At 38.5% G+C, this 24,245-nt stretch overlaps 1 protein-coding gene and 1 non-coding gene across 3 annotated transcripts; one reads left to right on the top strand and one right to left on the bottom strand.

Annotated features, from left to right (window-relative positions):
- Nucleotides 1–1,757: 1,757 nt before the first annotated feature.
- Nucleotides 1,758–1,864, bottom strand: LOC117278424 (small nucleolar RNA R71). Its single transcript, XR_004508799.1, has one exon. It is a non-coding gene; the product is annotated as a small nucleolar RNA R71 (small nucleolar RNA).
- Nucleotides 1,865–12,887: 11,023 nt separating this feature from the next.
- LOC104102947 (putative high mobility group B protein 11) lies at nt 12,888–17,477 on the top strand. Of its 2 annotated transcripts, none has more exons than XM_009610800.4 (6): nt 12,888–13,218; nt 13,485–13,560; nt 15,031–15,238; nt 15,348–15,509; nt 16,442–16,662; nt 16,876–17,477. In XM_009610800.4, the coding sequence occupies exons 1-6, from the start codon at nt 12,986–12,988 to the stop codon at nt 17,176–17,178; spliced, it is 1,203 nt and encodes a 400-aa protein (XP_009609095.1). In that variant the 5' UTR covers nt 12,888–12,985; the 3' UTR covers nt 17,179–17,477. The 2 variants fall into 2 exon arrangements, with proteins under 2 accessions (XP_009609095.1, XP_009609096.1); XM_009610801.4 differs by having other exon boundaries at nt 12,889–13,218; nt 16,445–16,662.
- The last annotated feature ends 6,768 nt before the right edge of the window (nt 17,478–24,245 follow it).

The following is a 24,245-nucleotide window of genomic DNA, read 5'->3' as shown; positions in this document are numbered from 1 at the left end:
ATTAGAGCAAAGGGAATATTTAAACCATCTCGCATTTTACCTCGCGAGGCACGGTCCATAGTGAGTCTGAAGGCTTATTTCCTCTCCTTGTTGGACTTGGACTTAGGCTATGTCATTTAGGTCTTTTCCTACACATATAAATAGACATTAAACACCACTTTTGAAGGAGTTTTTGGCGACCGGAGGCAAGAATAGCTCGTGGAACAACTTTTTGGGGAAAGAATCATCGAGTTCTACATTCCTTCATCTTTTCTTTGTAATTTAATTATGCAAAATACTTAAAAAAAAATTGTTACTATGAGTATGAGTAGTTAAACTTCTAATCTAGAGTTTTGATGGAACCTATTGGAGGGTGATTTTCATGTTACGTTTAATATAGATTTGCCGTAGTTTTTTCTCTATTTATTCAAATACGTTTATATTGTGGTTGGTTGAAGAGCTCTCAATCGACTGTGCTAATTTAGTGTGTATTACTCGGAAGAGAATGCATATTTAGGTAGTTGTTGAACAACATCACTCCTAATGTATGTGAGGGATCAATACGGAGGGTTTAAAGGTGGGATTAGGAATAACGAAACCTTGGTGCGATCTGAGTGAGCCGTAACTTAGTGCCAGCTAGCGTAGTTCGGAAGAATATGTCTAGTAAATTGTGGTAGTTACTCGGGAGAGAATTGCAACACTCAAAGCACTCATGATCGGTAGAGAAAACTTAGACAAATTTATAGAAAACATAGCGAAAAGGAGTCCGACAATAGGGAAAATCAGAACCTTAGATCATTCCAACTCTTGTCTACAACTTGTTCATAGTTAGTTAGTAATTACTGCATTTTCATTACTTGATCTTTAGTTAGTAAATATCCAATTCGTTATTTAATATTTCTGAAGATTGATTACGTGAATTTATGCGAATCTAGTAGATGTGCTTAGTAGGTTAATTCCCCGTGGGATTCGACTCCGGACTTGTAAATCGGATTATATTTGCAATGACCACTTAGTCCTTTTTATAAGGCATAGTTGGGCGTGATCAAATTTTGGCGTTGTTGCCGGAAAATTAACGGTGTTATTAATTGCAGCTAAAAGAAGTGCTAGAATTCTTAGTGTAGTCAATTTTCTTCATTTTAAACTAAATACATTGAAATTCTAACGTTTGTAGTCTTGGGTGTTACAGGTGCATGCCTAGAAACTTCTCAAGAACTGGTGAATTGTTTGAAGCATTATCAGATCCTAAGAAAGTTTTTAACGTATTGAATCATGCAAACAAGAAGGACAAACAGCAACAAAACTCAACAGAACGAATCGAACCAGACATGGATGACGTAATAGAAAATCCAAACAACAAAAATAATGCGAATGACCCGAACAATCAGGGTGTGGCACCTCTTGTGCCAGAAACAGCCTTGTATAAGTGGGCACAACCCACAGCCGAAAATTTGGCAACCGCAATTGCAGTCCCTCATATACAAGCGAAATCACTTCAAATCACAAACAACATGCTACATTTGTTGCAGAACAAGGGACTGTTCTCAGGGTCTTACATTGAAGATCCTCAGCAGCATCTGAAATTTTTTTTGTCAATATGTGTCACGCAAAGGCAACCTAATGTGACACCGGAAGAAATAAAGTTGTTATTGTTTTCATTATCGGTGACGGGAGAAGCTCAGACTTGGCTAAATTCACTCCCCATAAACTCCATCACTACTTGAGAGGAATTAGTCAAGCAATTTTTGAACAAGTTCTACCCACCCAATAAGACTACCAAACAAGTTGATGAGATATTGAGCTTCAAGCAGAGACCAACAGAAACACTACAAGAAACGTGGGAGAGGTTCAAGGGTATGCTGGTTAAGTGTCCACATCATGGCATTTCAGATCAGATGTTGGGGCAGAGGTTCTACATAGGATTGGCAGACAGCTTAAAGGCCAATGTTAATGCTTCAGCAGGTGGAGCATTTTTTAGCAAAATCATTCAGAGAATGCAAGTTCCTACTTGATAAAATGGCTCAAAACTCAGAATGGATGACAAGAGACTCTACGATCACTTCTCTCGTTCACTCAGTGGCTTTGGACCCAAACAACTCCATAGACGAAAATATGGCCACTCTGATGACGCAAATGAGTATCCTCACCAAAAAGATCGATGAATCAGGCCAAAAGCAACATGTACAAATAGTTGATGCGACTAATAGGGGATTATGTACACCGTGCATTAACCAACCATATGTATGCTCGTGGAGTGCGGAAAGTGACAACCAGAACTATCAGAAAAATATGAACTATGTGACCAACTATGGAGGACAGAGGCAAGTTGGTCAGAATTTGGGGCAACAGAATCAGCAATATAGACCAGCACAACAGCAGTTCAATAATAGTAGCAATCCTGGAGGTATGCGACCACAGGGTCAAGTTGTGTCTCGCCAAAGGCATCAGGGATACAATCAGCAAAATCAGCAACCATCTTATTAACAACCTCAGTAATAACAGATAGTGCGACAAGATTATGGGTTGTTTGAAATTAAAAGAATGCTACAACACTCATTGGGGCCAACAGAAAAATGGAAGAAAAGGTCCACCAGATACAAGAAAATGTGCACCAGATGCATGAAAAGGTAGTACTGCACAACTCAGCTATCAAAGGCATTGAGTATCAAACTAGGCCAGATATCGAATGGCTCTGAATAATCGTCCCCAAGGGATGTTACCTGCGGACACCCATGTCAATCCAAAAGAGCAGGGTCCGAAACAGCTTATGGCAATGAGTCTAAGAAATGGTAGAGACCTAGATCTAGAGCAAGAAATTGCTCGCGAAAGCCGACCAACTGAAACTCTTGTGCCATTACCCATTGAGGTAGATGATTCAATAGGGTTAATTGAGGTAACGATACAACATACACAAGAGAGCACAAGCAAGAAAAAAGAGGTTCCGAAGGAGACTGAGGTAGTGCAAGAAACAACAGTAGAAGCAGTGCCCGAACAGGATAAAACTTAAATCACAGAAAGGAAGCAACCTCCAACACCATTCCCATAGAGATTGGCCAAATATCATAAGGATGAGCAGTATAAGAAATTCATGGAGTTGTTGAAACAAATCCAGGTGAACGTTTTACTGATTGACGCTTTGAGGGAGATGCCCGGGTATTCCAAAATGATGAAGGATTTGATGTCTCGCAAGTTCGACTTTCAAGACTTAGCCACTGTTACACTAACCTAGACATGCAGTGCTGTCGTGATGAGACCCACAGTTGAGAAGTTGTCAGACCCAGGGAGTTTCACAATCTCATGCACAATAGGCAGCTATGCTTTTGCTAAAGCATTGTGTGATTTGGGGGCAAGCATAAACTTGATGCCCTTGGCTATCTACAAAAGGTTAGGCATTGGAAGAGCAATACCCACATCCATGTTACTACAGCTAGCCGACCGGACAGTGAAGAGGCCATCAGGTATCCTTGATGATGTACTAGTGCAGGTTGGAAAGTTTGTGTTTTCAGCAGATTTTGTCATTCTGGACTACCGTGTTGACGAGGAGATTCACATAATTTTGGGAAGACAATTCTTGGCCACTGGGAGAGCTCTAATTGATTGTGAAACTGGAGAGCTAAAAACGAGACTGAACGATAAAGAGATAACATTCAATGTGCAGAAGTCTATGCGGCGACCAAGTGAATTTGCTAACTACTCTCTAATAGAAGCCGTGGATATAATTTTGAAGGAGGAATATGAGACTCTGAACGCTAAAGACCCTCTAGCAGCCTGTCTCATGAACTTAGAAGAAGTAAATTGAGAGTACTTGGCGGAGTGGGTGCTGACTCTTGAAGGCCAAGGGTTCTGAAAAAAAGAGCTCGGATTTGAGTCTTTGCACTTGGAAGAAAGAAAGACTTCTCCAGCTAAGCCATCGATTGAAGAGCCACCACAGTTGGAACTGAAATCGCTACCACCTCACCTCAGGTATGCTTTCTTAGGACCTAACTCAACTTTACATATTATTATCTCATCGGGTTTGCTAGATGTGCAGGGCAGAACAACTTTTACAAGTACTAATAGAGTGCAAAACTACAATTGATTGGACCATTGTAGACATTAAGGGTATCAGCCCGGCCTTCTGTATGCATAATATTTTACTGGAAGATCAAAGAGCATGAAAGAAGGCTGAACCCCAACATGAAAGAAGTTATGAAAAAGGAGGTGATAAAGTGGTTAGATGCGGGGATCATTTTTCCCATCTCCGACAGCAACTGGATTAACCCAGTTCAATATGTGCCAAAGAAAGGTGGAATGACTGTGGTACAAAACGAGAACAACGAGCTGATCTCAACAAGAACAGTCACGGGATGGCAAATTTGTATGGAGTACAGAATGTTGAATAAGGCCACCCGAAAAGACCATTTTCCCTTGCCGTTTATTGATCAGATGTTAGATATATTGCTTGGGAGGTCCCACTACTGCTTTCTGGATGGATACTCGGAGTATAATCAAATCTCTATTGCCCCGGAAGATAGAGAGAAAACATTATTCACCTGTCCATATGGCGTCTACGTTTTTCGGAGAATATCGTTCGGCCTATGCAATGCACCCGCCACATTTCAAAGGTGCATGATGGCCATCTTCACAGATATGGTAGAAGACATAATGAATGTCTTCATGGATGATTTCTCAATGGTGGTAGACTCATTCGATGATTGCCTAAAGAATCTAAAAATAGTGCTGAAAAGATGTGTGGAGACTAATCTGGTGCTCAATTGGGAAAAGTGCCATTTCATGATACAAGAAGGTATAGTCTTGGGATACCTAGTTTCAAGTAAGGGCATTGAGGTGAATCGTGCAAAGGTTGATGTGATAGAAAAGCTACCACCACCCACTTCCGTCAAAGCAATAAGAAGTTTCCTTGGCCACGTCGGTTTCTATATACGGTTTATAAAAGATTTCTCCAAAATTGCTAACCCCTTGTGTAAACTGCTTGAAAAAGATCACCCTTTTGTGTTTTCTGATGATTGCAGGGTAGCGTTTGAGGAGTTGAAGAAGAAATTGGTGACTGCACCAATCATAGTGGCCCCCGATTGGGGGCAACCTTTCGAGCTGATGTGTGATGCAAACGACTATGTTGTGGGAGTAGTTCTTGAGCAACGAAAAGATAAAGTCATGCATCCGATATACTATGCAAGTAGAACCTTGAGCGGTGCCCAACTAAATTACACAGTGATAGAGAAGGAGATGCTAGTTGTGGTGTTCACATTTGATAAATTCAGGTCATACCTGATAGGCTCAAAGGTAATTGTTTACATTGACCATGCTGCCCTCAGGTACCTAATTGAGAAAAGGGAGTCAAAGCCGCGCCTAATTCGATGGGTGCTACTACTACAAGAGTTCGACTTGGAAATCCGGGACTGAAAGGGAACAGAAAACTAAGTTGCTGATCATTTGTCCAGGCTTGAAGGAGCGAAAAAGAAGGTTGAGGTGGAGGAGATCATGGAGACTTTCCCAGATGAACAACTTTTAGCAACGAGCCTCGAGGCTACACCATGGTATGCAGATATTGCAAATTACCCGGCAAGCGGTATTGTTCCCTATGACTTGTCTTCTGTGCAAAAAAAAAAAAAGTTTTTTCGTGATTGTCGTATGTATTTCTGGGATGAACCATATTTGTTTAGGATTTGTCTTGATAATATTATCCGGAGATGCATTCCCGAGATAGATCAATCTTCTGTTTTGCAGGCATGTCATGCTTCACCGTATAGAGGACATTTTGGAGGTGTAAGGACAACTGCTAAAGTGTTGGAGTCAGGTTTTTATTGGCCGGTGCTGTTTAAAGATGCACACTTCTGGGTGAAAAGTTGTGATGAGTGCCAACGGACGGGGAATATTTCCTGTCGACGTGAGATGCCCATGAACCCAATTCAAGAGGTGGAAGTATTCGATGTAAGGGGAACCAACTTTATGGGACTATTTGCCAGCTCATATAATAACAAGTACATACTTGTAGCAGTGGACTATGTCTCGAAATGGGTAGAAGACGTGGCACTTCCAACAAATGATGCGAAGGGAGTTAATTGTTTCCTGAGAAAGAACATATTCACCCGATTTGGCACTCCAAGAGCTATCATTAGTGATGGGGGCATCCACTTCTGCAATCGAGCCTTTGCAAAGTTGTTGGAGAAATATGGCGTTCGCCATAAAGTTGCTACTCCGTATCACCCACAAACAAGTGGGCAAGTCGAGGTATCAAACAGAGAAATCAAGAGTGTTTTGACCAAAACTATAAATGCTACTCAGACTGATTGGGCGAGAAAATTGGATGATGTGCTATGGGATTACTGCACTGCATTCAAAACTCCGATTGGTATGTCACCGTACAAATTGGTGTTTGGAAAGGCATGTCACTTACCGGTGGAGTTAGAGCATACATCATTCTGGGCCTTACGATAATTAAATCTGGACTTGGAGGCCGCTGGAACTAGTAGAGTCACAGAGCTACATGAACTCGACGAGTTCTGTTACCATGTTTTTGAGAGTACAAAGTTATATAAGGAAAGAATGAAACTGGTCCATGACAAAAACATTCTTGAGCAAAATTTTAAGCCGGGAGACGTGGTATTATTATTCAATTCGAGATTGAGGTTGTTTCCGGGAAAATTGAAGTCAAGATGGTCAGGACCATTTCGTGTGCTAGAGATTCATCCCATCGGAGCCATAGAGATTGCTTCAGAAGACAGCTCTCGCAAGTTCAAAGTCAATAGTCACAAGTTGAAACATTATTTGGGCATGGATGAGACGAAAGTAGTATCGGTGACTCATTTGCTAAAGCCAAAAATGTTGAGCGAGCCTTAAATCGATTACCTGTGTCGTGCCGCGACATTAAATCAGGCACTTCATGGGAGGCAACCCATTGTAATATTGTATTCGTCATGCCGTGACGTTAACTAAGGCGCTCGTTGGGAGGCAACCCAATTAGTAGTTGATTTTTAGCGTAGTTAGAATTTTTTTTCTTTTTCGTTTATAGGAACTAACATGTTTGCAGGCAATTTCGGCGGGTCATGCAATGAACCTCGTGTCGCCTGGTCCCCAGCGAGCTTGGTCAGGCGGAAAGCCTCGCGTCGCCAGATTGAGTACTCGTGTGGAAACTCGCCTCGCAAGGGTTACAGCGAGATACATCTCGCGTGGAGTCTCGCATCACGTGCCCCAGAGCTCGCCTCGCGAGGGAGAAAGCGAGGCAGTAACCTTGCATCGCCAGGTAAGTGAGTTTTTCGGTTTCTTTTAATTTCTTTTCTTTTGTTTTTTTAAACCCCTGCCTTAAAACCTAACCTAAACGCCCTAAAACCACACTGCTCACAAAAGCTCACACACTCATACAAAAACATACTGCCAAACCCCCTCCCTCACAAACCCATTGAAGACAAGCATTCCTCTGCTCCTTTCTTCACCCGCAACATCAATTCAAGGGCAATCCCTCCTCTTAAACATCTAAGGTATGGTTTCTACCTCCATTCTTTGACATTTTCGAATTGGGTGAATGCATGTCATTGGATAAAAAATTTGGGGTTGTTCTTCATTGTAACAATGTGTTTGTGTGTCCCAGACTCATGAACCCCATAGGAATGGTATTATTTTTGTGTGAACAAGTGGTAACACGGAATTCCCAAACCGAGTTGGGAGGGTGAGGCAATCCCTCATCCCTACAAGCACTCTCATGGCACTAGTGCATGCTAAGTGTTTGTCATAATGCATCAAAGACATTCTTTGTCCCCATTGGAGCCTGAGTCTCAGGGAATGTAAGACTAGTGCTATGTAGCCGTGCACCGCTTTAAAATTTTAAGTGTGGGGTACCTCACCGGTAGCCCAATGCTTCAAAATTGGAGGAAACATCCTTGTGTCATTACTTGATTCTCGTGCTAAGAGAAGGAGATGAGGTGAAGTCTGAGTAACCTCGAAAAATTATTGAACATTATTTAATGAACTCTTAAGTGTGGGGTCGCAAGACCATGTTTTGAATTTTGCAATGCATCCTAAACTAATAAATGCTCACTTGTGTAGGTACAAACATGCCTCCAAGGAAGGACATCGGTAAAGGCAAGGTCACATCTACTGCTCCATCTAAGGCTAAGGCTCCCTCCGCACCTCCACCGAAGAAGAGAAAAGGGGGAAGTCACTTCAAGTCAAGTTGAAGGACTGCAAGCAGTGGCAACTATAGCAGCCACTCGCCTACAACCTCAAGGACAGAGGGAGTTTGGACTCAAGAGCATACCTCCACATGTTAAGGACTGGTACAAATGTTGTAGGCCGAGACATATACATCCGGAATCTGCTATTCATGAGCGTCGCCTACAAGCCAAGTACCAAGCAATCTGGAGAGGTATTAATGATTTGGGGCTGAGTTATGTGTTAAAAAATACCGGGGATATCAATGTCAATATAGTTCAAAGTTTTTATGCTCGTTTTGATCCAAATGATCCTGAGCATCTGGTGCCTATTAGGGGAAGGTTGATCGATTTTTCAGCATCGGCAATATGCAATTTCTTAAGTGCGGCAGATGTTCCCCAGGAACCCTTGGACAACTTCATCGCCCATCCTACATATCGAGAACTGAGACACACTCTTTGTGGTGTCAATTTCGTGGCAGCTTGGATTCGGGACAAGAAAACCAATTGCCATAGGAAATTCCCTAAGAAGAAAATAAAGGCAGAAGCTCAAGTGTGGTTGAAATTGATTAATACACGACTCCTACCTTGCAACCATGACACTCTTATTAGCCGTGAAAGGACGTGCATGTTATATTTCCTCATGACTGGCCAAAGGGTGAATGTGGGCCACTTGATCCGCTACCAGATAACTCAACTAAGAATTAGCAAGAGACTTGATCGAATGCCCTCTGCAAACATGTTGACTCAGTACTTGAGACAGGAAGAGGTGGATGAAGAGAAAACTTTCGATCACATCATTGATCAGCCCCTACGACTAATGGACATTACAAGCGTCTGGGTTAAGGAGGAGACTGCTATGCCATCAATGACACGTGCCGAGCGCAATGCTCGCAATGACAGCTTTATGGCCCATTTATATGGGATGATGGACTTACAACTTTGGATTGGGGGACGTTCGGCCACTACAGAGGAGAGGGCCATATTGGAGGAGCGTTTCCCGTTCAATGCTCATGCTCAGCAGCTAGTTGGGCTTGGTGATGACTACAGACTCCCACAGGATGAGGATGTCAACACACCTGAGCAGTTCGAGGCCGAGCCGGAGCAGTCGGATGAGGTTGAGGATGATGATGATGGTGATGATGATCATCATTATCATCATGATGAGGAAGCAGAAGATGAGGAATGGGCAGCCTTCAAGGATAAAGGCGATGACGAGGCTTGATCAGAGAGTTTTCATACACCCTACTTGTTATCTTTCTTGTTTTGTCTGTTTGAGTATGCACTGAGAACATTGCATGAAATGAGGGTGGGATGGTAACTTGTAAATATTAGTCTTGTTTGAATTCGTAGTTTTTTTGTAGTTAGTGTCGTCTTAGCCTTTTAGAAAAAAAAGAAGTAGAAAAATTGGACTCTTCCCGACGATAGATCTCCTAGACAGTTTGCTTGAGGGAATTAAGTCTAAAGAAAAAATAAAATTCTTTGTAGGTAGTGTAGTAATTTCCCCTCGGTTTTTCTTTGTGCCGCGGTTCTTTTCCATGGCTTTTAGTTGAACCGAGTATAGTTAGTTTTAATTTTTAAGAGTAGAAACCGTTGTGTTATGAATTGAATTGCAACGATATCTCTTGACTTTGTTATGCCTTGAGAATAGTGAGTACTCTGGTTGTGACGCTTAGGCTTAGTGTTTGACTTTAGTATAAGTATCTTAAATTGTAGATTCTTAAATTTGCTTAACTGTTTTGACTAGAGTGTCGTGATAAAACCAATCCTGAGTGAGTTATGTGCCATGTCTGTGGGAGGTTTGTATATATTCTGTGCATTGCAGTTGATGTCTAGAACTTGCCCCATGTGTGTGCAAAGCGAAATAGTAGTCTTGTTCAGTCTGGAAAGTGATATATACGTTTCTTTGTTGAGCCAGATATATATAGTTTATCCGCCTAAATATCATATAACGTAGTTAACCTCTTTGAGCCTATAGTCCTGTTTCTTTGGTAACCACATTACAAGCCTTACCCTTTGTTTGAATTGACCATATATTTGAACCTTGTCACCTCTCACGAGCACTTGAATTGTGATGAATTATGTAAAAGTGAAAGTGTGGGATGGTGGTTGGCTTTGAGTGAAACAAATGAAATAAGGAGAAATGTGCACCGTTTTGAAAAGAAAGAAGAAAAAAAATATATCAATAAAAGCCACTTGAAAAAAAAATAAGAAAAAAAATACATATAGTTGTATTGTATAAAAAAATAATTCTTGATGGTGGTGGCTAGTGATATAATTATGCTTAAAGAAGTATGGGGTAATATACATTGATGTGAAGGTGGAGTTTTGGTTTGACATAAGTACGGGCTTGAGTGTTGAAGTATATGTATTAAAGTGCTTAAGGGAGGTGTGGTCACTCATATCTAAATGTATCCTACCCGACCTGCAACCTACATTACAACCAAATAAAGTCCTACTTGATCCTAGACTGAATGAGCTCGATGAGTAGAGTATTACACTACGGGCAAGCCTATGGTGCATCATTTGTGGCATATGAATATTATTTATGAGAGCGAGTGAATTCTTCATATCTTGAGTTCCTACGCTTTTAAAAATTATTGTGTGTGAAACTAATCTCTTTTGTTGTATGAGGGCACGTGATTCATGACAGAAAGGTAATGTCATTGACCTCCATGTTAGAGTAAGTAAGTGAATTGTAAATAATGCATGGTATTTGTGAATCAAATCTTGAGGTGAGGATGTTACACCTTTGTGCTTAGTATATTTTAAAGATTCTTGGTGTGACGAGTTAAGGGAATTGCTTAAAAAGGCCGTGCCTAAAGTATAGTTTGATTGCTCGAGGACGAGCAACATTTAAGTGTGAGGTATTGATGTTTGGCTATAATTTCATATTTTAATACATTATTTACCTTGCATTTTAGGTGCTTTAATGCTAAACTATACTTTATTTGCGCGCAATGGAGTCTATTTTATGTGTAGGTACATTGGAGATGAAATTAGAGCAAAAGGAATATTTAAAGTATAAAGCGTATTCGAAAACAGTTGGAAAGAAGAAAGAAAGAATTGAGCAGCGAAAAAATGAAGAAGATGGAGAAGTAAGCTATTGAGCTTGCATGGAAGCTGGCGAGGCGAGGGGCAGGGCGAGGTTGAGCGGGCGGAATGTCTCGCGCCGCACAGTTTGAGGCGAGTTGTATCTCGCCTTTTATCTTGCGAGGCACGATCCATAGCGAGCCTGATCCGGATTTTGAAGGCTTATTTCGTCTCATTGTTGAACTTGGACTTGGGCTATGTTGTTTAAGTTTTTTCCTACACATATAAATAGACATTAAACACCACTTTTGAAGGAGTTTTTGGCGACCGGAGGCAAGAATAGCTCGTGGAATAACTTTTGGGGGAAAGAATCATCGAGTTCTACACTCCTTCATATTTTATTTGTAATTTAATTATGCAAAATACTTGAAAAATTGTTACTACGAGTATGAGTAGCTAAACTTCTAATTTAGGATTTTGATGGAACCTATTGAAGGATGATTTTCCTGTTACGTTTAATATAAATTTGTCGTAGCTTTTTCTCTATTTGTTCAACTACGTTTATATTGTGGTTGGTTGAAGAGCTCTCAATCGACTGTGCCTATTTAGTGTGTATTACTCGGAAGAGAGTGCATAGTTAGGTAGATATTGAACAACATCACTCCTAACATATGTGAGGGATCAATACAGATAGTTTAAAGGTGGGATTAGGAATAACGAACCCTTGGTGCGATCCGAGTGAGCCGTAACTTAGTGTGTCATCTAGCGTAGTTCGGAAGAATATGTCTAGTAAATTGTGGTACTTACTCGGGAGAGAATTACGACACTCAAAGCGCTCATGATCGGTAGAGAAAACTTAAGTAAATTTATAGGAAATGTAGCGGAAAGGAGTCCGACAATAGGGGAAATCAGAACCTTAGATCATTCCAAATCTTGTCTACAACCTGTTCGTAGTTAGTTAGTAATTGGTGCATTTTCATTACTTGATCTTTAGTTAGTAAACATCCAATTCGTTATTTAATATTTTTGAAGATTGATTACGTGAATTTGTGTGAATCTAGTAGTTGTGCTTAGTAGGTTAATTTCTTGTGGGATCCGGTTCCGGACTTGTAAATTAGATTATATTTGTAACGACCACTTAATCCTTTTTATAAGGCATAGTTGGACGTGATTAGTGGCCGTAAGGGAGAAAGTAGAGCTGAGGAAAATTTGCTCGCGTGGGAGAAAACAAAGCCGGGGGAGAGACTTTGAACATCTAATGTGCACATCACATTAAATTAAATTTCCTTTAGATTCATCATTTGTTTGGTCTATTCTGTTAGTTTGACTATTGGTGCTCAAATTTTACAAATTAAAGGATAAAAAGTGGTCAAGATTATATTTGGAGGATCATATTAGGTATACCCCAAACATAAAGGATAATTGTGAGGAAAAAAAGTCTATCTTTGTCGAAAGAGTAATAAATTAAAACTTAAAATTCCAAAATCACAAAACAAATGGATTTAACAACGGCTGAGATTGTGATAAAATCCCACTATAAACGGTGGATATCTTCACCACTTTGCATGGATGACACACGTACACCTCCTTGACAGCAAAGAACCATCAAAAGGCCCCACAAATGTTACCACGTCAGACCAGACCCCCTAACAGTTGTGGCGCGGGGTTGGGGGGTTTTGTGGGGGGGGGGGGGGGGGGGGGACACAGAGTTAAGTGGACAAGACTCGTGTGTGATGAACCAGCCCCATAAAATAAAAGCACAGTCACATTGGAAAATGGAGGAATGAAAGTGTGTTCTCTGCTACTACTGTGTGCATTTTCTCAGCATGGCGGCAGAGGATCAGAAAAACAAGACGAATAAGACCATTATAACGGAGAAGAAAATCTACGGCGAAGATAAGTATTCCGGTGCCGGAAGTTATTATGCATGTAGCTTCTGGTCGCCTGTAGTTATCGGCAATGTCTCTGCAATGCAGAGTGGACAGAGTTACAAAGATGGAAAAGATGGCTTCTATGAAAAGCTTAACAAGTTGAACGAGTCCTCAGGACTTAGTCTTGTGTGAGCCTTCCTTACAATTTCTCAAGAATATGGTTTAACTACATCATGCAATGTATATTCATGGAAATTAATTGTCATGACTAGCAAGCTTTGTTGCATTATCCATTTTGGAAATATGAAATGCTAGCTTTTGAGAGTTTTGTAGAATTAGTTGATGAGAAAGAATGATTAATTGCATGCAAATTAGTGGCCTGCATATTGAAACTTGAAAGTTGGCTAAGAGGGTGAATTTTTCCTAAAGGGAAGTTACTTTTATATATATGCAGCTTTAACTTTAGAGAAACAGCCCTGGATTTGTATCTTTTCTATGAAGAAGTCACTAAAAGAGGTGGATTTAATCAGGTATTTTTTAAATTTCCCACTTTATTGTTATGTGAATTAGTTTGTCTCAGCACCAACAACCCATGTTTGCTTTTCCCAATTCCCACCTGTGCATGTGCTAGTCTACTGCTTATCACTTAATCCGAAAGGGGAGTGGTGTTCATTTCGCTCCAGGAAAAATATTACCTTCATTGTGTCAGTGTTATGAAACATGATCTGGTTGAGAGAACTAATATTCTTTACTTATCAAACTTCTCTCTTCAAAAGCATGAACAAAATTTACTGTTTGAAATCACGACCAAGAAAAGAGAAGAAGGACAAATAGATTTTTCTGGAAAATAGAGTTGCAAATTGTGCCAGACTGCCTTGTGTGGTTTTAATATCTCTATGCAACCTTTGAACATGAGTATTTGCACCGTTTACCTTTTCTTTTCCATAAGCAACTTGCTAATTCCATAGTATTTCATATTTTGATTGCTCAAGTTTACATATTTTCATGTCAAAGTTATCCGGAACCAGCGCGTCACTTATCAAGAAAAGAAAAAAAGTTAAATAAGAGAAACTATATAAGGTGGTTATTGCCCTGCTCTAGTTGACATTGTATGATCATTAACCAATTCGGTATGTTTCTTGTGCAGTGGCATTTGAAAAACAACCTCTAATTTGAGTGAATAAAAGCGCGTATCATTACTTCTTATTTTTTCTTGCTTAGTAGTTGAATTGGAAATTGGGTGCAGTTTTAGCATACTTGGTCTCTATTGATTTGGTTCCCCAGGTTGCCACATCAGAAGATGATTCATGACTCAGTATTCTTAGATCCATAAAATAACCAGGAATATTTTTCTCAAAATTTTAAGTATGATTTGAAATCATTTACAATCTGTTTTGATGGATATAGTTTTCTATATTGCACCCCAAAGTAAGTCTGCAAAGAGTAGGCAGATGGAGCATATAGGCTGTAGTCAATGGTCACTTATGATTCTGTGTTTCAAACAATGTCGGACGTTATTAGTGCTGGGTGCTTTGGACCCACACACTATTTATTTTTATAGGAAACTAGTAATGCGCACAAACAGATTGACTGAGCACTCAATCTCAGTAGCAACTTCGGATTAAAAGTAGTTGAGCAAGCATGATTTGAAAAATTGGTTCCTCTACTGAAATCTGACATCTAATTGTTCTATACCTTAGTTTTAGGGGAAAACATATTGAAACTATTGAAATAAGTTCCAAAAACTTGTTGCCCTTGTTTTTTTTTTTTAAAAAAAGGGTTGTCTTCTATAACATAATGTTATTCACTGTATCATAGCTCATTCACCCGAGGAGTGTGTTCAAGAGGTATGGCAGTAACGTGGCCCCACTATCAATTAAGTCTTAGATCATATGAGTTTCTAAATTGACGTAGATGAAATGAAGCCCCTATCACTAAATGTGGATATGCATGTGACATTCCCCCTATTAGTATGAGTTCACTTGGTTTATAATGTGTAGGTTACTAAGGATGCTAAGTGGGGTGAAGTTGCATCTTCTTTGCATGTGAAAAGCAACGTCGTAATGTTCCCAACTCAACTTCAGAAGGTCTACGAAAATCTTCTTCTCCAATTTGAGCAAATGTATTACTATCGAAGTCGAGGAAAAGCAACTATACCACCACCTAGTCATCAAGTTTCTGCTGCTGCTAGGGCAGTATCATTAAAAGGTAAACTGTCTTCTTGAAAGTTTGGGGGTCTATGGTTTCTATAAGTTGAATATTTTAATCCCTAGTCCAGTACGACTAGTTGTTGATAAACTCTCTTCTTTGTTTGAAGATTATAATCTTTCTTTAGGTTCTGGGGATAGCATAGATGACTCGGCCGGGAAAAGGAAATATTGTGATTGGTCATCTCCTGTGGTGTTACCACACTCCAATGATAGGAACAGTCCAGTAAAAAAAAGGAAGTGCACTAATGATTGTTGCCTAGTTTCAACAGGTTTGTTATTCTTCTTTATCGCAGAGACTCACAGTTCTATAAGCTTCCAAACTTCTCTTCAAAATGTCAGTTACGGAGAGTTAATATGAAGTGAATTACTACTTTTTGTCTAATTAATAGACTTTGTGAATTGATAAATTTCTAATTATGTAAATTATAGGAATATGTGTGGACTAGTCATAAACTTTTCTCAAAAAAAGACTTCTTTAGACAAAGAAAATGATTTTCTTCAGTTTCACCTTGCTGGTCATACAAAGCTGTTATAGGTTTTCCCTCGGGGAAGTTTCTAGAACAACTTTCTCCATTGCTGAAACGTTAAAAAGCTCAAAACCTCAGAAGTGTCCTGACATGGATTTTTCTTTGATGATCTTTTCCACGTTGAAGGCAATTCCCGCACCAACCTCACGAGTCACACCTTAAAAAAGGAAAATATAGGCTGGTGATCATCTGTTATGCTGCAGTAACTTTATCTACTCCATCACCCTTAGTAATCTCTTCTGTTGCATATGATGTAAATGCTGAAGAGATATCCAAAAAGAAAAGGAGAAACCAAGAGGAAAGAGGGTAAAACAGATGAAAAGTGAGACATACAATTCAGTTATTTAATGAATGAATGTTATGCAAGACAATTGCATCAAAATTAATTGTTAGCGCGATACAGTAGAAAATTAGATTTGCTTCCATTTGAAAGACATCGATAACCTGCAACAACAGGTATCTATTTTAAGTACGTGTCCCATTCAGCTGTATGCTATTTGTTTGGAGATAAGTTTCTTCTCACGAAATTACTTTGCAAAGTCATGGAATTGATACTAGTTCTTGCAGTTATCTTAAAGTTACAAGCCTGTCCAATTATTTGAGTTCATTTCCTCCGGGATGGCTTCATTTTTGCTTAGGTGAAGACTCAAGTTGATCATAAATTTAATTTTTAGTAGGGCCAGAGACACCAGAGCAAAAATCTCAGATTTCAGCAACCAACACTTATCTGAAGAAAGACCCCGGTGCCCCAACAAGAACGAGGAGTGCATATCAGATTTACCTCAAGGTGGAATGTGAAAGACTAAAGAAAGTACTTGGGGAGAGTTCTGGCGCTAAGAAAATAAGGGAAATGGCAATCAATAGTTGGAGGACTCTATCTGAAAATGACCGAAAGGTACAATGAAGTACTTATCATACTGTTGTTTGCAGCTTTAATCACCCCCTAATCTATTATCATATTTGGCCATTTATGTACTTTGTTCGTCAATTAAGCATTCATGTTTCTTTCCTATATTTTAACATGCACAAATCTAAACTGCTTCATGTAACTAGTGGAGAGTAAAGCTTCTGTCTTTGTTGATCGTTTCCTAACTTCAAATTTTTGCAGCCTTATATCGAGGCAAGTAACAAGGACAGGGAAAGATATTACAGAGAAATGGCTGCTTATAAACAGCATACAAAGAAAGGAACTGTAAAGGATCAAAACTCTTACAGCAGTTCAGCCCTTAGTTATATTAACTTTGGTGCACCACCAGAAACTGATAACGCGTACTATGTGACTTTGCAAGCTGATGCTGGAAGCGACATTGTCCCAGATGAATCCTTGATTGAGTCCACGGTACAAATGTTGGAGAACGCTAACCCAAGTGACCCCATATCTCAGATAGATAATTGGGGCTGTTTTACGTAGTTGAGGCGAACCATATGTGCTATGGAGTCTTTTGCTAGCAGCTTTTGATAAGGGCGTGTTATTGCTTAGTGGTTTTTGGAAGGTATGTATATCTTTGTATATGAGGATGTATAGCTCAGAACCTTAGCATGGTGTTTTGAGGATGTATATCTTTTTGTCTTTGGAAATTAGCATGTCAAGAAGCAGTGTTTCTAGTTCTAGAGAAATGCACTTGAAATTGCATGTTGGTGCCTGCAAATTTTGTAAAAGGGTCCGTGTGCTCTTCTAGTTAAGGGAAGTTTCCACAGATTTTGTATAAAGCAATACCTACTTTTGCATCTACAAGCAGTGTATAATTAAACTTTATATGTAAAGGCTATTTTTATCGGCAGGAATCTGTATTTCACATATCGTTTCCAGTTTATATGTCACTTCGATGATCTAGAATTAACAAAAGATGCATTAAAGCAGCTAAGTGTCCCTTGAAGTCCAAAACTTTGTAAAAGAATTGGTATTAGACCATGAAAGGGGCCTTTTATTTTTTGTTATTTTTCAGAACAGAGATCACATATATACTTACTGGTACACCTCATTAGAAGAGAGAATGACCAAAACACTATGACAATGAGATACTAATTAGAACACCACAGGGCTGATGGCCAAACACATTACATAGTGGTATTAGGTACACCTCAACATGTATGCAAGTGTGCAACTCTTGAGTCTTGAGGAACAAACCAGAACTAGAGTTGCTACATGACTTCACTATGCCTTATAAAAAGGACTAAAAAGTCACTATGCCTTATAAAAAGGACTAAAAAGGACTAAGTGCTCGTTGCAAATATAATTTGGTTTACAAGTCCGGAGTCGAATCCCACAGAGAACTAAGGCTTAGCTACAGTTGTTCAATATTGCTAAGAAACACAAGTCCAAACAATTTTCTAGTTATAAAAATTTAATTTTTATTTCTACTAATTAACTAACAAATATTATAAAGCAGTAAAATTATCAAAACAAGGATGAAATTGAGACAAGACTAAGGAGGTCTAGAGTTATGATTTTCCTAATTGACGAAATCCTTCCCGCTACGCCTTCTATAATTTCGCCTAAGTATTCTCTACCGATTGTGAGTACTTTGGGTGCTCTCTCTCGAGCAACTACCACAATTTACTAGACGTATTCTCACATTTAAACCCTTTGTATTGATCTCTCACATACGTTAGGAGTGATGTTGTTCAACAATTACCTAAATGCGTACTCTTTCTCGAGCAATATATGCATACACACTAAATAGGCACAGTTAATTGATGGTCATTCAATCAACAACAATAAACACGTAGTTGAACAAGTTGAGGAATCCAACGGCTCAATTATATAATAACATAACAAGAATTTATCCTACAAAAAGTTCTATCAAAACTCTAGATAATAAATTAGCTATTCATAATAGTATGTAAAACTACGATACGAGAATTCATAACCAATAATGAAAATAGAGGAAGAAAGAGGGAAAAACTTGAAGTTGAATCATTTTCTTTGCTCCTATGGTGTTCTTGCCTCCCCAAAGTGTTCCCTACCTCAAGAGTGGCAGCTCTCCCTCAAGAGTGGCGGCTCAATTTGCCTCTCTAATCGTCTCTCCCCTAAAAAAATAGGTTTAGAACCCCTTTTATACATGTTGGGGGCGTGTAGGATGAAACCCGTCCTTAGCTGTTTCGCTTGGCGCCTAGCGCCAACCAGGATACCGAAAGTTTCCACATTCTGCCTTTGGCGTTTTGGTTGGTGCCTGGCACCGACCTGGCCACCAAACTCAAACTCCTTCCAAATTCTTCTATTTTTACTTCACTTTGCATGCAAGCTTGCAAATCACTTCAAGTTGACTCCTACACATATAAACACCATTATTACGCTCGAGTCACAAATATTTACACCAAATTTAACAAGATTGAGGTATAATGCAAGACAAATAACATGCGAAATATGGATTTTTAGCCTAATATCATCACCCCACACTTAAGCTCTTGCTCGTCCTCGAGCAACCTAAAACCTTGCTAACTAAATAATGCACGCAAGACATCATCCAGTGGAGGAACATTTGGCAATTCAACACACTACACTTATGACCATGGTTGATATCAACAATTAAGCCATTGCATACGCATTCACGCCTTTCCCAACTTTCACATGCCGGAATGTTAGTGACTAATTAAAAACACTCAAACAACCTGCCCATAACTACCCAACCTCAAAGACCGACTCATCGCCAATAAGCACTCTTAACACGTGCACTCACCCAACAAGAGATGTTTAATAACGTCACATATCCGTCATGGACTCATGTGCCTCACCAAATAATAAGAGGGTATTTCGTCCATACATTCAAATATGCATTCGAATATAATTTAAGGACATCACATATATGAACCAAGAACCAGTCACTCTCGCAAAGAAATTCATGTGCACTCCATGGTTGTACCATAGGCTTGCCCGTAGTGTATATCTCCACTAATCTAAGCTTGCAAAGTCTAAGATCAATTAGGTCTTTACGGATTGTAATGTAGGCTAAGGAACGGGTAGGATATATTTTGGGTATAGTGACTAACCTTCCTAAGTACTTTAATATACTACAATACACACTTTTTATGACCAGTTCAAGCAATGCCACAAAATCATATACAACTTGGCCCTTCTTCTTTAAGCACAACTATGCATTCACTAGCCCGAATGACGATGAATAGGAGGTGTATTTTCTATATATATATATATATATATATATATATATATTATTTTTATTTTTTTCAACACTCTCCATAAATTTAGGTTGTCCAACTAATGCTCTTCCAAAACATACATGCACCTTTGGCCTTTCTATGGTTCCACTCAAAAGCTACCACAACTCTCACCTTACTCTTCTAGCGACTTAAGTGCTTCCGGAGGTAAAGGTTCGAAAAGATTTAATTAAGAACAAAATGGGAATTGACTTGTAATGTGGGTGCCAAAGAAAAGGCTTATAGGCTCAAATGGGCTATCTACAGATAATTTTATATATGGTGGCATAATAGCTCAATGGACAATCAAAGAAACGCCTACATCATCTCTTAGACTCACAAAGCTTACTTATTTCGCTTCGACTAACACATAGGGTAAGTTTTAGACAAACACACGATAGCACAGAATGTAATCACATCTCACATCACACAATGCGCATGACCCCAATGGTACGGTTCCATTCCAACTCTCAAGTTTAGACAAGTAATCACAAAGTCAAGAAGTATTAAGCAATAAAGCACTACATGAACTGAGAGAAAGCGCCACAGACAAACTATTCAATCTTTCACTGCATCAATTTTCATTAAAACATGTTAGGAAGGTAATTTTCATGTTAAAGCCTAACTATGCTAGCATCAAAGAGGTCAAAAGACACATAAGAGCACTCAAGTTTTCTTTCCTCAATTTCCTAAAAATAAAAATTACCCGGTTCAAGTTACATCTTCTGAAAAATCGATGCCAAAAGAAAAACCAAGGGGGATTATTATCTACCTACGAATAAAAAAAAATATTTTTAAATTTTTTCATTGGACCTTAATCCTTCAAGAAAGTTGTCCAAAAGATCCATCGTCAAGAAAGGTCCTTTTTTTTAAAATTAAACTAACACAACAAAAATAACATATAAAGTCACCCATGCAATCTCCTCACTCCACACTTAAAATTGTGCACTGTCCCCAATGCATATTCTACAAGAGGGTAAAAAAAACTTCATGGTAGGCCAAAGGCCGAAGCATTAGCATCTCATGGGGTACTCAGACTTCTCCCATACTTGGTTCTTTGTGCGGGTACCCCACACTTAGTTCTAACCATCTCACTTGCTTTTGCTTTCTTCCAATGGCCTTGCTTCCCATGCTCTTAGAGAAATCAAAAATAACACTACAAGAATAATACAATAATAAAAAGGAAAAACGGCAGCACATACAATAAAATGCATCGCACTACACTCGGACTTTTAAAGTAGAATGATCAGAGAATTCTTTGCCCCGAGTTGCTACCCACTGTGAACAACTAATTTTTGACCACATCCATATTTTATACTATTTTGGCGTAAATATTTCTTTTAGGGCTAATGATCATATTTTAAACTTTTATCTTACTTTTAATAGGTTTTATTTTTGAAAGAAAAATTAAAATTACAAAAAACAATGTTCATATAGTTATAGTAAATATTTTATTTTTTATTTTTAAGAAGACAAAGAAAATTTACAATAAAAAAATATATATTTGGTTTCCTTTTAATTTATAATTTTACTAGTAAACTAGTGACTTTATATATTTTTCTTAGTATCATTCAAATTATAGTGTATATATATTTAATTTAGTTTATTTATATTTTTTCTTTGTCTAAAAGAAGCGGGTTAACATTTTTATTTATGTATTTTACTTTACCTTTCTTTAAATAAATAAATAATAAGTAATAAAATAATATTAAAATAAAAATATGTGTTAAACTATCAGCTATTATCCCTAACAACTCCCTTTCCATCACGTCACTTTGTAAAAACTGACTCTCTCACAATTTACCTCCACTCCCTCACGTCATATGCACACACAATGCACGACTCCATAATTTCCCATTCAATTATCCATCTCACCGTTAAAAACACATGAAGTAATGTATAAAAAGAAAGAAAAAACACATTCAGAAAAAAGGGTAGTCGTATCCCTTCCCAAAAAATCTGATTTGCAAAAAAAAAAAAAAAAAAAAAATGTTACCCCATCCTCTCAAAGAACCTCTTTTGTCACTCTCACCTCAATAAACCCATCTCCCTTACTTAGGAACCACCAGCGGCACTCAATTCCAAAAAGTTCGTAGGTCGCTAGCTCCGTTCGTTGGTCATTAGTTCCGTTCGAGTTGTCGGCGAGGTTCCAACGCTGCCGTATTTTCTGTTCGGGTTCAGGCGGATTTTCACTGTTGGGGTTCATTTGGCATCGATTCAGCTGTTGTAATTCCACCTGAGGTGCTTGTTAATAGAAGAAAGATTTTTGTTACTAAAGGTCCAACCTTTTACCTTAAATCTTTGTTATTTGCGTGTGTTTGTGGTCTCTGTCTAGATATGGATTTAATTTCATTTTGATAAAATTTATGTACCTTCTTTATGTTATACTGTATTAATTGTTGATGCCCCCTTATATAGTACGTAGGTGATGTTCATCCGAGTTGGAAAGTTAGATGGTATAATGGTAAAGAAGTTCATCTTTGATCATTTTGAAAAAACGTATATACTGCGGACTACAAAATGTGCATGGATTAGCTAGTGCATTTTTTTAAAGAACTTTAACACTTTTACTAAGCCATGAACACTTCCAATAATTTAGATATATCATTGATGAACTCCGTAAGTTCTTGGGTCTTACAACAATCTCTAACAATTTACAAATCGATAGTATGCTTCAGGCACGTGTTAATCAATTAATTATCGTGATTATGTACACTCATGAGTAACATAGTTATGATTTGCCAAACTAAAGGCAAAGTATGCGTTCGCGCAACTTTGACAAAACAATCTTAAAAATAATAAAGTGTTATTAATTATGTATACGTATGCGTGACATAATTTTTGACACATCAAACAAAATGAATACACGTACGCGTAATTCGTTTCAAGATAATTTCATAATCACGAATAATCAAGCAATTAAAAGCGGTAAAAAGGTAAATGTACATTGGTTCTAAAATGGGTAATTAAATAATTTAATTAAGTCGGGTATGATTAAAGCGACCGTGCTAAAATTACGAAATTCGAGAGTGCCTCACACCTTCTCTCGGGTTAACAGAATTCCTTACCCGATCTTCTATGTTCGCGGACCGTAAAACAGAGTCAAATTTCCTCGATTTGGGATTTAAAATAAACCGGTGACTTGGGACACTAGAAATTATCCCAAGTGGCGACTCTGAATCTAATAAATAATCCTATTTCGATTAATGTCACTTAAATTAGAAAAGCTCCTTATCCCTAGGGAAAAAGGAGGTGTGACAGTTCTTGCGACTCTACTGGGGACCAAGAACCCTGAATTCGAGCTTGTAATGTGATCTATACTTGGCTTTAGTGATTTGATGTTATTACTGTATTTTTGGGCCTAATGTACTAATTGTCACTTATTTACCGCTTTGATATTATTTGAATTGTATTAAACTGTCTTCTTACGCCTCCCTTCTGAGTCTTCTGAATTTATGGTGCATGGCCCAATTTTCTGTTAGAAGTCATACCAATTAGAACGAGACTGGGTAAGTAACTAGGCCGGGTGGACTTTCGTGCTCCCGGTACGTTGCCCCCACCTCGACTCGAGCTGTCCGCTTGGGTAAGCCAGGTCTAAAATACTCCTCCTAGGATTTAAACCTAGAATAACATAGCCTCATGCCTGATCCCTAGTAGGAACGTTTATTTGCATTATGTACATTTGACTTTGGGGACTCAACATAGGGATTGGATCCGTCTAGGACAGGTGTACCCGAGAATTACATAACCATCTTGATGCATCTTATGTGCTACTTGTGCATTACGTTTGATTTGGTTTGTGCATGTTTACCAGTTTCTAAAAATAAAAATAAAAATATAAAAATATTGAGGGAAAACCATAAGAAAGAAATTATGAAAGAGAAAATTTACCCGATTTTCGAAAATCTCAGTATTTACCCCAAAAGATTATTACAGAATAAGCTTGAATATTTCAAAAGTGTCATCCTACTCTTGAAACATTTACGAACTACGCGAGTGTGATGCTCACAGGATGTGAGATACGTAGGCAACCTTCATCGGGTCCGGCCCCAATTTTTGAAAATCCAAAAATAGTTTCTTTTAATTTCTTCTCAAATATCAACAATATTTTCGTTCTTCTTTAGAAGTTTTCTTTCGAAAATTAAAAGAAAATTCAAAAATATTTTCTTTTTTCTCTAGAGTCTTTTCTTTCATAAATTCAATATAAAAGTTCAAAATCCAAAAGTATGTTCTTTATTCTTTAGAAGTCTTTCATTCGTAAATTTCAAACAAAAAAATAACAAAATCCAAAAAATATTTTCTTTCTTCTTTAGAAGTCTTTCT

This window comes from Nicotiana tomentosiformis, chromosome 1 (genome assembly GCF_000390325.3).
Source record: "Nicotiana tomentosiformis chromosome 1, ASM39032v3, whole genome shotgun sequence".
Taxonomy (NCBI): domain Eukaryota; kingdom Viridiplantae; phylum Streptophyta; class Magnoliopsida; order Solanales; family Solanaceae; genus Nicotiana; species Nicotiana tomentosiformis.
Note: the sequence above shows the minus strand (reverse complement) of the source record. Positions and strands in the feature narration are given on the sequence as shown.

Bases quoted from the DNA above. Each gene is read 5' to 3' on its own strand.
- LOC104102947 (XM_009610800.4), top strand. From the start codon at position 12,986: ATGGCGGCAGAGGATCAGAAAAACAAGACGAATAAGACCATTATAACG. The intron at 15,510-16,441 runs GTTTGTTATTCT...TTTAATTTTTAG, and splicing joins TTGTTGCCTAGTTTCAACAG to TAGGGCCAGAGACACCAGAG. The intron at 16,663-16,875 runs GTACAATGAAGT...AAATTTTTGCAG, and splicing joins TATCTGAAAATGACCGAAAG to CCTTATATCGAGGCAAGTAA.